At 40.1% G+C, this 13,654-nt stretch overlaps 1 protein-coding gene across 1 annotated transcript in view; it reads left to right on the forward strand.

Annotated features, from left to right (window-relative positions):
- Window positions 1-13,654, forward strand: part of Morc1 (MORC family CW-type zinc finger 1) — a 122,388-nt gene that overhangs the window by 8,312 nt on the left and 100,422 nt on the right. The window contains exons 2-3 of the mRNA XM_070028873.1: window positions 1,661-1,820; window positions 3,620-3,725. Of these exons, the coding sequence (XP_069884974.1) occupies window positions 1,661-1,820; window positions 3,620-3,725 (266 nt within the window). The remainder of the gene's footprint in view (window positions 1-1,660; window positions 1,821-3,619; window positions 3,726-13,654) is intronic.

Here is a 13,654-nt window from a genome sequence, read left to right on the forward strand (position 1 = left end):
CTCTTCTTCTTCTTCTCTTCTTCTTCTCTTCTTCTTCTTCTCTCTTCTCTCTTCTTCTCCTCTCTTCTTCTTCTCTTCTCCTTCTCCTTCTCCTTCTCCTTCTCCTCTCTTCTCTCCTTCTCTCCTTCTCCTTCTCCTTCTCCTTCTCCTTCTCCTTCTCCTTCTCCTTCTCCTTCTCCTTCTCCTTCTCCTTCTCCTTCTCCTTCTCTTCTCCTTCTCCTTCTCCTTCTCCTTCTCTCTCTCTTCTCTTTCTTCTTCTCTTCTTCTTCTTCTTCTTCTTCTTCTTCTTCTTCGTTCTTCTTCTTCTTCTTTCTTCTTCTTCTCTTTCTTCTTCTTCTTTTTGGTGCCAGTTCTAGAGCTTGACCTCAGGGCCTGGGCACTGTCCCTGAGCCTCTTTGTGCTTAAGGGTAGCATGATACCACTTGAGCCTCATTGCCACTTCTGGCTTTTTCTGTTTATGTAATACTGAGGAATCTACCCTAGGGCTTCATGCATGCTAGGCAAGCACACTACCACTAAGCCACATTCCCAACTCCAAATTTTTTCATATATTCTTTTTCTATACACACACACACACACACACACACACACACACACACACACACACACACACACACACACACAATTCTAGGCTTTGATCCTAGGACTTCACATGTGCTAGGCAAGTCCTCTTCCCTTATGCCCCATCCCAATGTGTAGACAGGATTTCAGTATGCTACTGAGGGCCTCCTATGTGTTACTTCTGCCCCAGCCTCAAGTGGCTGGGATTGCAGATAGTGACTACGATGACCAGTTTAGCTCTGAATATTTTCACAGTAATTCTGTTTCCCTTGAAAGTTTCATCTCTATGTGATAGCTTCTCTTCCCACTGAGTAACTTGCTTATATTTGGTTATTTGGTTTCTATTTTATCACATTAGAGGTTTTTCTCAGATGGCTACAAATCCTGAACACTTGAAAATCCAGCAAAATGGTGACTGAAAACCTTGAGTGTGCAGTGGGATGTGGTGGCTATGAGTATCACAATGTGATCTAACTGGTTTTCTTATTGGGGAAAACAATATAATTTTAAGATCTCTTTTCTACTGGACTAGTCAGATTTCCAAGAAACCCCCACAGTCTTCCCATCTGAAGGTCTTAGCTGGCATCCTCCAGGGATGCAAATCTCAGCATCTGATCTGCATACTTTTACTGGGTCCTTCTAATGTCAGTAAGGTTCTCTAATGACAATGCCCATGTGTCTTCTGGTCCAGAAATACATCATTCTGCTCTTTTCAGAGAATAAGTAGTGGGGAAGGAGGATTGCCAGATGGGGATATAGATGCTTCTCTGTCTCTCAAGCATAAATCCAACTTGTAAATCATGCTGGCTCCTCTTCTCTGGCAGGGTTTTGGATGCATTTCTTGGTATGCTGTCATCTCCTTTTCAACTTGTTAACTTTCTCTCAAGAGGGAGCAGAGGTATACTCCATCCATGCCCACATCCCAAAATAGAAAATGAAACCCAGATAGACATATTTGTTATCTGCTTAAAACTGTGATAAAAGAGGAAAATAAACCTTTTATCATTTGAATGAAGAGTAGAATGAATTTGGATCAGTCAAAAGGATGGTGTTTTTTTTTAGTATGCATTACATAATAATTGATGTATATTTTTTGTAGGTTGTAGTTCCCATCCCTTCATGGATAACAAAAACCAGAGAATCTATCACAGATGACCCCCAGAAATTCTCAACAGAGCTGTCTATAATTTATAAGTACTCCCCATTTAAAAATGAAGCAGAGCTGATGCAACAATTTGATATGATCTATGGAAAATGTGGTAAGATCATCAACATTAACATTTTGATGCAAGTCTTTGTTTCAGTGTTTTAGGGAAGACTCTAGGAAGGCTTCAATCGGGCAGTCAGTTCTTCCACCCATAGGAGTTTTGTCTGAAGAAAATCCAAACATGTTACCATAAATTCTTGACTTGCATGAGCCTGGTAATGTGGAATGAGAAGAGAATGAAGCGTTCTGCTACCCTAGGGATTCCCCAGTCCCGAATCTTACAGCAAAGTCAGGAGATGCTTATGGTATCATCTCAGACTGTGTGATGCCAGGCTGATAGGAAGGTTTTCCCCTTATAGAAGATGCATCCATGTTTCCATGGCTGAGGGTTAGCAAAGGCACTGTCAGTGTTCTTGCAGGTTTACAGAGCCTTCCCCTCATGCTTTCAATCTCTATCAGCCTTCTGTTTAACCTGGAGAGTGCTGGCTCTCCTGACATTTTCCAGTGCATTCTTCCTCAGACTTCCACCCTGTTTCCTCTCTATACTATTACATGCTTGGCCAGAAGCAAGAATCTTACTTGACAGAAAGCTGTGCACACCCTGCCTTTTGCAACTCTCATGGACGTAATGTTTATTGTATAATTTCAGTAGGTTGGTCTCAGGCTGAATCTACTGCCCAGATTTCCTTTCAAAACAAATGTGTGGTATTTTTGTTAAAATTGTGTATTAAGCCACTTCTTTTCCTTTGTCTTAGAAAAAGTGTAATGTCCAACAAGTTACTAATGGTTTTATTAGCACAGATAGAATATCTCTCAAGGGAATTTAGTAGAATCTCTTAGTTGACTTGTGGTTGTGAAATACTCAAATACTCATGGAGCATTTTATTTTAGGAATTCTGGTCCAATTGCTTTCTAAAATTTATACCAGTTCATTCCTGGACACAACTCTGGGTGACAAATTCTGCATACATGTCCCTGTATAAGTTAGAAACATTAGTTTCAAAAGATGAGGATATGTCTTTGAAGCCACTGCCCTATTAAATGCTTGACCTAGGGTTTAGCCAAAGATATTTAGCTGCTGAAGTTCTAGTTCTTAACCACTGTTCTATTCCCTCTAAAATAAGTATTAGATTTCATTTTTAACTTCTCTGATAATCTTATTTTTCTTAATGTGGTAATTATCTTTTTAAACAATTTGAGCTTTAAAAAATTATTAGTCAGGTCTTAGAACAGAGGTCAGTGAATTACAGCCTCATGTCAAATTCAGCTGTATACTTGTGCTTATAAATAAAGTTTTATTGGAATACAACTATATTTATTTGTTATGTCTTCTCTAAGGCTTCTTTTCTATGACAGTAGCAGAGTTAGGTTGTAATTATATGTGACAAAGCAAATGGCTACAAACCTATGTTTACTCTTTAGTTCTTTACTAGAGAAGAGTTGGCAGTACTAACTATGGAGTCTCACAGCAATACTTTGTATCTGTACAAACTTTAAAAACTCATATTTGTTCTCTGATGAATGGACTTTAGTTCCACCAATGAAAGCTTTGCCTGTAATACAAACTGGGCTCAGGATCCTAACAATTTTCAGAATGCAAATGATGGAAAGAGTGCCAAGGTTTGAAAGATTTAATGAATTGAGTAGTAGTAAGCAGTATTATATTGTGGAAAATCAACACTTTTGGCAGAGAGTGGAATTTGTTTCAAGATACATCTTGGAGCTTTTCCAGATGTATTATTTACTAAAGTAAAAAAGGAAATCTGGTCTACAGAGAGGAAGTAATAACGCAATGCCTGGCAATGAGCATATTTATAATATTAACAAGTAAAACATCTGCTTTTCTACCAGGTACTTTGCTAATTATTTACAACTTGAAGCTTCTTCTTAGTGGAGAACCAGAGTTGGATGTGAAAACTGACAAGGAAGACATCCTGATGACTGGGGCTCTGGAGGAGTGAGTAGTGTGTGTGTGTGTGTGTGTGTGTGTGTGTGTGTGTGTGTGTGTGTGTGTGTGTGTGTGTGTGTGTGTGTGTGTAAAGTCTGTCTCACCATATTGCCAGCAGGTGAGAGCCAGGAGTCCTGCATCTTGGTTCCAGGTCTGAATCCCTGGTCTGTACTGCCAGGACAATTCATTTTATATGTTTCAGCAAAATTTAGGCTAGGCCACAATGGGTAACTTCTTCAGATGTACAAAATCACTAGGAATTGGTAGCGTATGTCTATATTCCCAGCTATTCAGAAGGCTGAGATCTGAGGACTGTGGTTCAAAGATAGCCCAAGCAGGAAAGTCTGGGAGCCTCTTATCTCAGATTAAGCTCCCCCAAAGCAAGAAGTATAGCTGTGGCTCAAGTGGCAGAGAGCAGCCTTGAGGGGGAAAAAAAAAGCTCAAGGATAGTACCCAGACCATGAGTTCAAGCCCCAGGACCTGCACACACCAACAAAGGTACAAAACCTTGGGCTTCATTGAAAAGAATGGCGAGGGTAAAGAAGGGTAAATAGAGTCAAAGTACTTTACATTTACATATGTGTGAAAAGAGCAATGAAATCTTTTGAACTTATTTAAAGAAGATGGCAGGGTAGGAGGGAGGGTGATGGAAGGTGTAAGTTGGATGAAGGTACACTGTACACATGTATGAGAAGGTCACAGAAAAAATCCACTTGGGTAACTTAATATATACTATTAAAAAGCCCTACTGACATTTGTTCAAAAAGAAATGTACTCCTTGCCTGACTTAAGTAACTAAAACCTCTTTGTATATCATTTTTACAATAAAATTTAAATAAAAAACTAGAGTCACAATCTTCATATATCAAGCCTAGGAATGAATACTTTTTTGATGTTCCCCAAGTGATTCAAAAGTGCCAGCAGGTTTGGAAACCATTGTATAATGCTCCTAAAGTTCTCTAGTACCATAACTCCTATATAAGTATGAAAAAGAATCAACCCTACAGGGGTTATTACTTTCATCATAGATAATCTAAAGCAGACATTAGTGTGTCTCCAAATGATGGTGTTTACCAGATAGGAATATGACCCAGTGACAAAGGTTTGTCTGGAATGGTCCCATCAACTTGCATTCACAGTTACCAATAAGCACATTGACAGGTTTAGTCTTTTTGACCATGGGAATGGTACTGAGAGGCCTAAGTGAAAATGTTTGGAGAAAGAACAGAATACTGAGCAGAGCCAAGATTCTCTGCAATAACTTACTGGAGACTAACCAGCTTGTGCCTACAGTTTCTTGGTGTCAGACTTTAGAGACAGGACGTATTTTAAAGGTAAAATTATCCAGTCTAATTTTATATACCCCTGTTGTCTAACTGCAATAGAAAAGCCATAAGTAAGAGTAACACCTTTATTTTTACAAGTCTTATTATTTAAAAAATAGTATTATTATCATTAAGGTGTTCTATAGAGGGGTTACTATTTCATAAGTTGGGTAATGAGTATAACCCCCAGCTCTCCACTTCCATCCTTGGCCACAAGTTACATAATATTTTTAAAATTATTTTTAAGCATCTTTACGTAGTTATATAAAGGGGATTGAAAAGTGATATATTTAATCTTAAATATACTACTAGCCACATTAAATAAAAACACAAAATTAATTTTAATGGTGTTCTTATTTTATCCAGTAGATTCCCTAAATATGATTATTTATTTCCACAAGAACAATATCAATAGGATATTTTACATTCTTCTTTCCACATCAAGCTTTGGATCCAATGTTTATTTTAAGCATACAGGGAACAGAAATTTAGTCTAGTGGCCAGTGGTTACTCTTTTAGATAGAATGGTTTTAAATGAAGAAACTGAGGTAAACAGACCAACTAACTAGAGAACTTTTTGTTGTTTGATTTTGACTTTGCCTATGTGTGAAATTTACAAAGATCCTTTTGCAGTTAGATATTTTAATGTTTTATAACATTTTTCATATTACCTTTGTTAAACTTTTTTTTCCTGTTGTATATCTTTTTCCCTCTTATTTCAAAACACAAAATTTTGAATATACACAGAGAGGGGAGTTTTTATTCCTTTTGAAAGCAATATACCCAGTCTATTCACTGTTGTGGAATTCTGGGAAGTCTTGTGCTAGCATTAAAATGCCAGTATGAGGAAGGAGGTCCAGAATCCTTACCAGCAGCTCCATTAATCCCTGCCCCTGCCCTTCTCCTTAACAGTTGGTTCCAAACTGATATTTCATGCTATTTAGAAGCTTTGAATGCAGATTTTCAAATAGTTATCTGTCAGAGTGCCTTGGCATTTCAAAACTAGAATAATTTGACAGCTAAGTTTTGGATTTTTTTTTTCGGGGCGGGGGAGGGGGGCAGGAGAGAAGTTTTGTCATTTCCAGATTATTCAGTGGAGCCAGGAGCTTGTCAAGCATTGAGGCAGTTAATCACATAATGAAAATTATACCTCAGACTGGTACAGATTCATTTAGGGAAATTGTCAGTATTATAATTTTTAAATTTTTAAGCCAAAAATCCCACTCCAGTTTAGTTACAAGAAAAAGTGTCAAAGATAGAATTTATTTGTAGAAAGATTATTGTAAATAGGAGGCATCATTTTTATATCAAGGATGGGATGCTGCCCGGCTCTGGCACAAACACCTTGGTGGTGTCAAGAAGGGATGGTGGCCAGGTGCTGGTAGTTCATGTCTGTAATCCTGGCATGAGATCTCAGGAGGCTGAGATCTGAGGATTGCAGTTCAAAGCCAGCATGAGCAGGAAAGTCTGCGAGAATCTTATCTCCAGTCAACCGGTAGTGGCCACGTGGCTCAAAGTGGTAAAGTGCTAGCCTTGAGAAGTAAAGCTAAGGGACAGTGCACAGGCCCTGATTTCAAGCCCCATGATGGACAAAACAAAACCCAAACAACAACAACAAACCCCCAAGAGATGGCAGCAGCAGCTCTCCAGAGGCACTAATTCCACTGTTACTCTCCCACAAAAAGGGGAAATCTGCTGGGAAATCTGTTACTGTCTTTGACTTTCTGCCTCCTCCATACACATTTAAGCTCCTTCTAAACTAAGAGAACACTGATTTCTAATTTGTTAAGAAACTCACCCAGATTGTCGTGTTGTGTTACAGCTAATTAGGAGGCTCAGCATTCCACTGCTCTTTTACTGAAGGACTACAAGAAACACAATTCTTTTTTTTTTTTGGGTCCGGTCTTGGGGCCTGAACTTTGGGCCTGGGCGCTGTCCCTCAGCTCTTCAGCTCAAGGCTAGTGCTCTACCACTTGAGACATAGCGCCACTTCCGGCTTTTTTCTTTTTGCTTATGTGGTGCTGAGGAATCGAACCCAGGGCCTCATACATGCAAGGCAAGCACTCTACTACTGAGCCACCTTCCCAGCCCCCAGCACTGTTTTTTATTTGCCAGTTAGTTTGTTTTGGAGATAGAATCCGAAGGATTTTTGCTATGCTGGGTTTGAACCACAATCTTCCAGATATCAGCCTCCTGAAGAAAACCTGTTTAGAAAATTACAGATGTGAATAGAAGGCTGCAGATGTGAGTCACTGGCGGTGGCTTTTATAACCTTTAATAATTTTATAACCTTTAACAATTGTCTCTATGTGTCTGTCAGTGGGTCCCGACATTTTCTTGTTCCTTTTCCTCAGCAATTGGAAGAAATTCCAAAGCTTAGTCCACATGGACTCCGCCTGCAAAATAGATTCAGATCCAACCCCGTGTTGTCTTATCGTGGAATCCAGGTCCAAGTCATGCCATGTCTCACCTGTGTCCTTGCAGCAACCTTCCCCCTTGACCATGGTCTCACTGCTTCCATCCTTAACTCTAAAACTTACTTTCTTATGTCTCAGTAGTGCAGTTTTTAACACCTCTACCTGTAAACGTCTCCAGTGACTTCCCGTTTCTCTGGGAGAAAGGCAGAGTTCCGCAGCAGGTTGCACCGTGTGGTTGTCATTATCTCAGACCAGCTTCCCCATCTTCCATTCCTCTGTAGTGTACAGCCCTTGTAATGGTCTGCCTTAGATTTCACCAGATTAGTGTGGGTTTGCACTTTGCCAACCTAGTTTTATATCTTTGTCTTCTTTGAAAGTAATATTGCTCTACCTAATGGTCTAATCTTCCAGCAGACAGTTTAGGGTTTATTGGATATCTAGGGGCAGTTGGCTATCTAATGTCATATGATTTATTCTGTGCTTAATGAGGTGCAAACAGGATTAGAAAGCAGGAGCCCCAGATTGCGCATTCCACATCTGTGTGAGTAAGCTGAAGAGATCAGAGACTTGGCTTTCTTGTCCACAGGAGGCTTGAGTTCTGAAGGAAAAGCTTGTTGTAGTGACAGGTTATGTGTATATTCTGGGCATCAGTGTTCTCATTTATAAAATGAGCTCGAGAGGCCGAATGTACGCCCTGGCATGTGGAAGATCTCTGTGCATTTTCTTGATCTGTTGTCTGGATTCCCAGCATGGATTCCCAGAGGAGCCAGGATCACATGTCCATTCCAACTGTTCTCTTACAAGTGTGACTTCCTCGTGCCTGTCTTACTTTGAGTGACAATATTTTCTAAACATTCTAAGGACTTAACTTTGTAAGAAACTTGAAGAAGCCGAGCGCTGGTGGCTCACGCCTGTAATCCTAGCTACTCAGGAGGCTGAGATCTGAGGATCTCGGTTCAAAGCTAGCCCGGGAAGGAAAGTTCATGAGACTCTTATCTCAAATAAAGTGCTAGAAAACCGGAAGTGGTACTGTGGCTCAAGTGGTAGAGCGCTGGCCTTGAGTTGAAGAGCACAGGGACAGCGCCCAAGCCCAGAGTTCAAGCCCCACGACCGACAAAAAAAAAAAAAAAAAAAGAGAAGAAAAAAGAAAAGAAACTTGAAGAAAGCATACATTTTAGTTGAAAAACAAAAACTTTGTCATGGAAAAAGCCAAAATTGGCCTCCTTTGCCAAAAGGCCCAGAGTATCCCTAGAATCCACCCTGGCTGAGGATTGCAGGCAGATACAGAGGTCCATCCACAAACTGACCGGCAGTGATGAAAGAACTGAAAAACGGAGTTGAGATTTTGTCCTAAGTAATGCTTTGAAATTACCTTCCACATTGCCAACATCTTTCTAAATAGGCCATCGTAGCGCCACACTATGTCTGTAGCTTGTATCCTGACTCAGGGCATTAGAACACATCAGAGTTACAGCTTCAAACGGTTGTAATGTATTGCTTGCAACAAAAAAAGCACCATTATTACTTTATGCAACATAGAACTTTTCTTTTAAATTACTTCTTTGAGTTGATATTCCTCTTAGATTAAATTTGATAAGATACCCTAAGATTAAATTTGATAAATGTCTTCAAGGTTCAAAATTTAAACTAGTTAAAAACCTTTGATGCATTTACTTATATTCAAGCTACTATAGACTTTATTAACTTCAACTTTAAGGCATCTCCAGGGATTTGTCAGGAACTTTAGTAATAAATCTAGAAAATAATTTTGGTTGTAATACTTAGTATTTCATGAGTAAAATATGACACTTCTGAGATATTGCAGAAGCAGCATCGCTTCGTCGTGCTTGGAATTTAGAGTTAGTGGCTTAGTCTGTTTTCTGTTACTGTAAGAAAATACCTGAGGCTGAGCAGATAATAAAGAATAGGTTACTCAACTTGTGGTTCTGGAAATTTGGATGTGTAAGATAAGGGACTTATATCTGGTGAAAGCCTTCTTTCAGTTGGAGATTTTCCACCAAGTCTTACATCAGTCAGGGCATCATACTTCAAGAGATGCTTATGAGACAGGGACAAACAAATGGGCTTTTATAACAGATCTGCCCTTGAGACAACTCACTGACTCCTTAGTATATGAGCCTGTGAATGGATCAGTGATGTTTTGTCTGTACCTTCTGGAGTCCACTGGATACCATTTTTCAGTACTGCATGATTGAGATGAAATTTTAGCATAAGCTAAGATGTTAAAGCATCACTTCATTTCTGGATAGGAGTCTGTTGTGTGTTTTCCAAGTGTGGATGCATATTGGTTGACATTCTATATTCAAATACTTGTGAGTCTGTTCTTCTCTTTTAGGGACCTTCCATACCACCCCTCTCCTAGGTTTACCAAACTAGGGCTTCTAAACTTTGCAGCGTTAAAGGAATTGTCTCCTTAGCTTTAGAGACTTCACATTCTCAGTCTCTAGCCACAAAGAATCTGAATCAACAAATAACAATCTTGGCCACAGAGCTCCACCTCTGATTTCTTTTCGGCCCTTGGTACGGCTTGATAACAATGCACCAATCCACATTTAAAACACAGCAGAATAACAGGAACAGGTCATGAGCAACAAGAGGCCACCCCTACATCCTAAAGTGGAGACTGACTTTTAAGAATTCCTAAGACAGTAACATAGATTCTTCTCTGTCTCCTCCTATCATATTCTACAGACTGAGAAGCCAGATACTGCTTTAAAATATTCATTTCCTTCTCCCCCTTCATGTAACTCTGTGCGTGTATGCATGCCCACAAGACCGGCTTCTTATTTCTTCAGTTTCTTATCATAGGCAATTAAATAGAAAGTAAAAGAGAAAGAGATACTAGGTAGAGATATGGAGACATCTGGCAAAATGTGAGGAGACAGAAAGGAAAGACACAGACATAAAGGAGATAAAAACCCTTGAAGAATGTATGTCAAGCCGCTCCTTGTGAATGGAGAATTACAGCATTTTTCTTTCATCTTTTGAGGTTATCCTTATTACTGAGAGCACATTTGTAGTTTAGTTCCCTTAGTGAAGGACTTTATTTATAAAGACTTATGGCATCATTATTGAAGATGATCTTACATTTTAAAAATCCTTAGGTAAGGAATCTGGGTGTTGGGAAGTTTAAGAGGTGAGCCCAAAGGAGAGCACTTCGCTGCTTGTAGGTGTGAGGGAGGGTTTCTACAGGAAGTGACATCTCCACATTCACCCGGAAGTATCAAAAACTGCTGACCAAGAGTGATCAAAGAATTGCAAATGACTTGGAGATAATAAAGAAAAAAGCACGACCTCATGTTGGAAACTGACAGTGGCCTTAAATGAATAGACTGGAACTGCCAAGAAGTAGGCTTGAAGGTTTTTGGATGGAGACTGTTTGCCCATTGAGGATGAATGTGGGGATTGCATTTGATTGGTTGGCATCCTATTTCCAAGCAGCTGTGAGTCCATTCCCAGATCATGAAGGATCTTATGTTGAAATTGGAAACTTAGAATGGGTAGCTCATTTCATGTGCAGCTTTTCTGTGTAGCTTTTCTTTTTTTTTTTTTTTTTGGCACAGACTTCACAAATTAGAGACAGTACCATTCCGTTGGTCACAAATGAACAGGAACTTGGAAAAGTAGTCATGTGAGTAGAAAAGGGTCACCATAACATGTATCTGTCCTTGGAAGAACTTCTTTGCAAGGTTAGGCTGTGATAACCGTGATAAACAGGTGCTAAGCTAACTCCTAACTAGTGAGAGTGTCTTTCTCTGTCTAGATCATGCAATGGATATGTCTCTCTTCACTGACTGTGGAACTTCAATATCTGTAACGCAAAAAGACATCTTAATAAAAATCATGGATGATAGGCCAGCTGTGGTGGTGCATGTCTGTAATCCTAGTTACTTAGGAAGTAGAAATTGGAGTATCATGGTTCAAGGTCAGCCTAGGGAAAAGAGGTTAGCTAAACCCTATCTTGAAAATCAAGCTGGAGGAGGCAACAATGCTTGATAAGAAATATACTCAGTACCTTGCTCATGTAATTGTAACCCATCTGTACAGTAAATTTCACAATAAAAAAACATTGAAAATAAAAAATCAACCTGAAGGTAATCCCAGATTTGCAGGAAGTGGAGGTAGGAGAATTGCTGCTTTCTGATGCCAGCTTGACACAAAAGTGCAAGCCCCTATCTGGAAAATAAACTAAGTAAAAAAGTATTGGGAGCATGGTTTGATAGTGATGTGCCTGAAACTAAGCATGAGACTTTGAGTTAAAACCCCAATACTGCTTCAGTCTGTACTAGCCAGGGGTTCAGGACCAAGGCCCATGAGTCTTAGTAGTGAGTTTCCTATCATAGGAGAGTTCTAGAGGACCTTTTCCATGCCCCTTTTATGCTTGTTATTTTTAGTAATAATTTATTAAATAAATAATAAATTGAGCTGTCAAAAGTTAACTGTAGGGCTGGGAAGGTGGCTCCGTGGAAGAGTGCTTGCCTTGCATGCATGAGGCCCTGTGTTTGATTGCTCAGCACCACATAAACAGAAAAAAGTAGAAGTGGCGCTGTGGCTCAAGTGGTAGATTGCTAGCCTTGAGCTGAAGAGCTGAGGGACAGTGCCCAGGCCCAGAGTTCAGGCCCTGTGACACACACACACACACACACACACACACACACACACACACACACACACACACACACACACACACACACACACAAACTGTAAGCATGGAACTGTAAGTTGTGGGGCCTGAACGCTGGGCCTGGGTGCTGTCCCTTAGCTCTTCAGCTCAAGGCTAGTGCTCTACCACTTGAGCCACAGTGCCATTTCTGGCCTTTTCTGTTTATGTAGTGCTGGGGAATCAAACCCAGGGCCTCAGGTATGCAAGGCAAGCATTCTACCACTGAGCCACCTTCCCAGCCCCTGGAACAGCAAATCTTTGATGTCACAATCTTAAGGGAAGTAGAAAGGAGAACCACCAATCAGAAAGCCATCCAATTCTGACTAACCGAAGACCAAGATCTGTAACAAAGGAAACTAATGATGCCTAAACTGCTGTTAACAAGAAATAAGAGTCTCATGGACTTTCTTCCCTAGGCTGGCTTTGAACTGATCTTCAGATCTCAGCCTCATTGAGTAGTTTCCATTACAGGCGGTTCCTACTGGCTTCTGGATAGGAGCTACTAGCTTTAAGGGGAATGTCAAATTTGACAGATGCAGAAAAGGAGTTAAGCAATGGTAAAAGTCCTTGGAATGCTCATAGAATCCCAAGAAAGCCTTACTTTTGAATATAGAAATAGTTTCTGATCTACTGTTGTTGAATAAAACTCTGATGTAGACAGCCTCTCTCATTATATCATAACTTTAATGAGATAATAACCCTGAACAAGATACTTTTTATATAATTTATATTGGGAAAAATTCTACTCCAGGCTAACTTATTAACTTCTTTTTCAACAAAATAAATTCCTGCTTGATTTTCAAATAGTCCTAGCAGGAACTTGCATCTCACTAAGAAATCCTTGGATGTCATCTGGCTTCATCTTCACTCTTGTAGATTCCTAGAATTCTGTCCTTTCTTGCTTTCCAGCCTGCCAGTGGTGTGGTCGTGCTGAGTAATCTGTAATAGTGAGACCTGACCAGTCAGTCCTCTGGTCACCTTTGTCTCATTCAGAACTGAAGAAAGATGGCAAGATGGATCGTTTGCTGCTCCCTGCTATGTCTCTGTCTCTCTGTCTCTTTCTGTCTCTGTCTTTCTATCTCTGTCTGTCCCTGTTTCTGTCTGTCTCTGTCTGTCTGTCTATCTGTCTGTCTGTCTCTCCATCTCTCTATCTTGAGTTGTGGGTCTTGAACTCTGGGTGCTGTCCCTAACCCTTTTCCTCTGTCTGTCTGTCTATCTGTCTGTCTGTCTCTCCATCTCTCTATCTTCAGTTGTGGGTCTTGAACTCTGGGTGCTGTCCCTAACCCTTTTCACTCAAAGCTAGTGCTCTACCATTTTGGGCCACAGTACCACTTCTGGTTTTCTGGTTGTGCATTGGAGATAAGAGTCTCATGAACTTTCTTGCTTGGACTGGCTTTGAACAATTATAAGCTACCAGTTCCCGGCTCCTCCCTGCTCTCTTGTTTGATAGTGAAGCCCTTCCTAGTGGCATTTTCTGAAATGTAGAAGTGGGAAACACCACCCCTAAAGCCC

This window comes from Dipodomys merriami, unplaced genomic scaffold (assembly GCF_024711535.1).
Source record: "Dipodomys merriami isolate MVZ:Mamm:240054 unplaced genomic scaffold, mDipMer1.0.p SCAF_2, whole genome shotgun sequence".
Lineage (NCBI taxonomy): Eukaryota > Metazoa > Chordata > Mammalia > Rodentia > Heteromyidae > Dipodomys > Dipodomys merriami.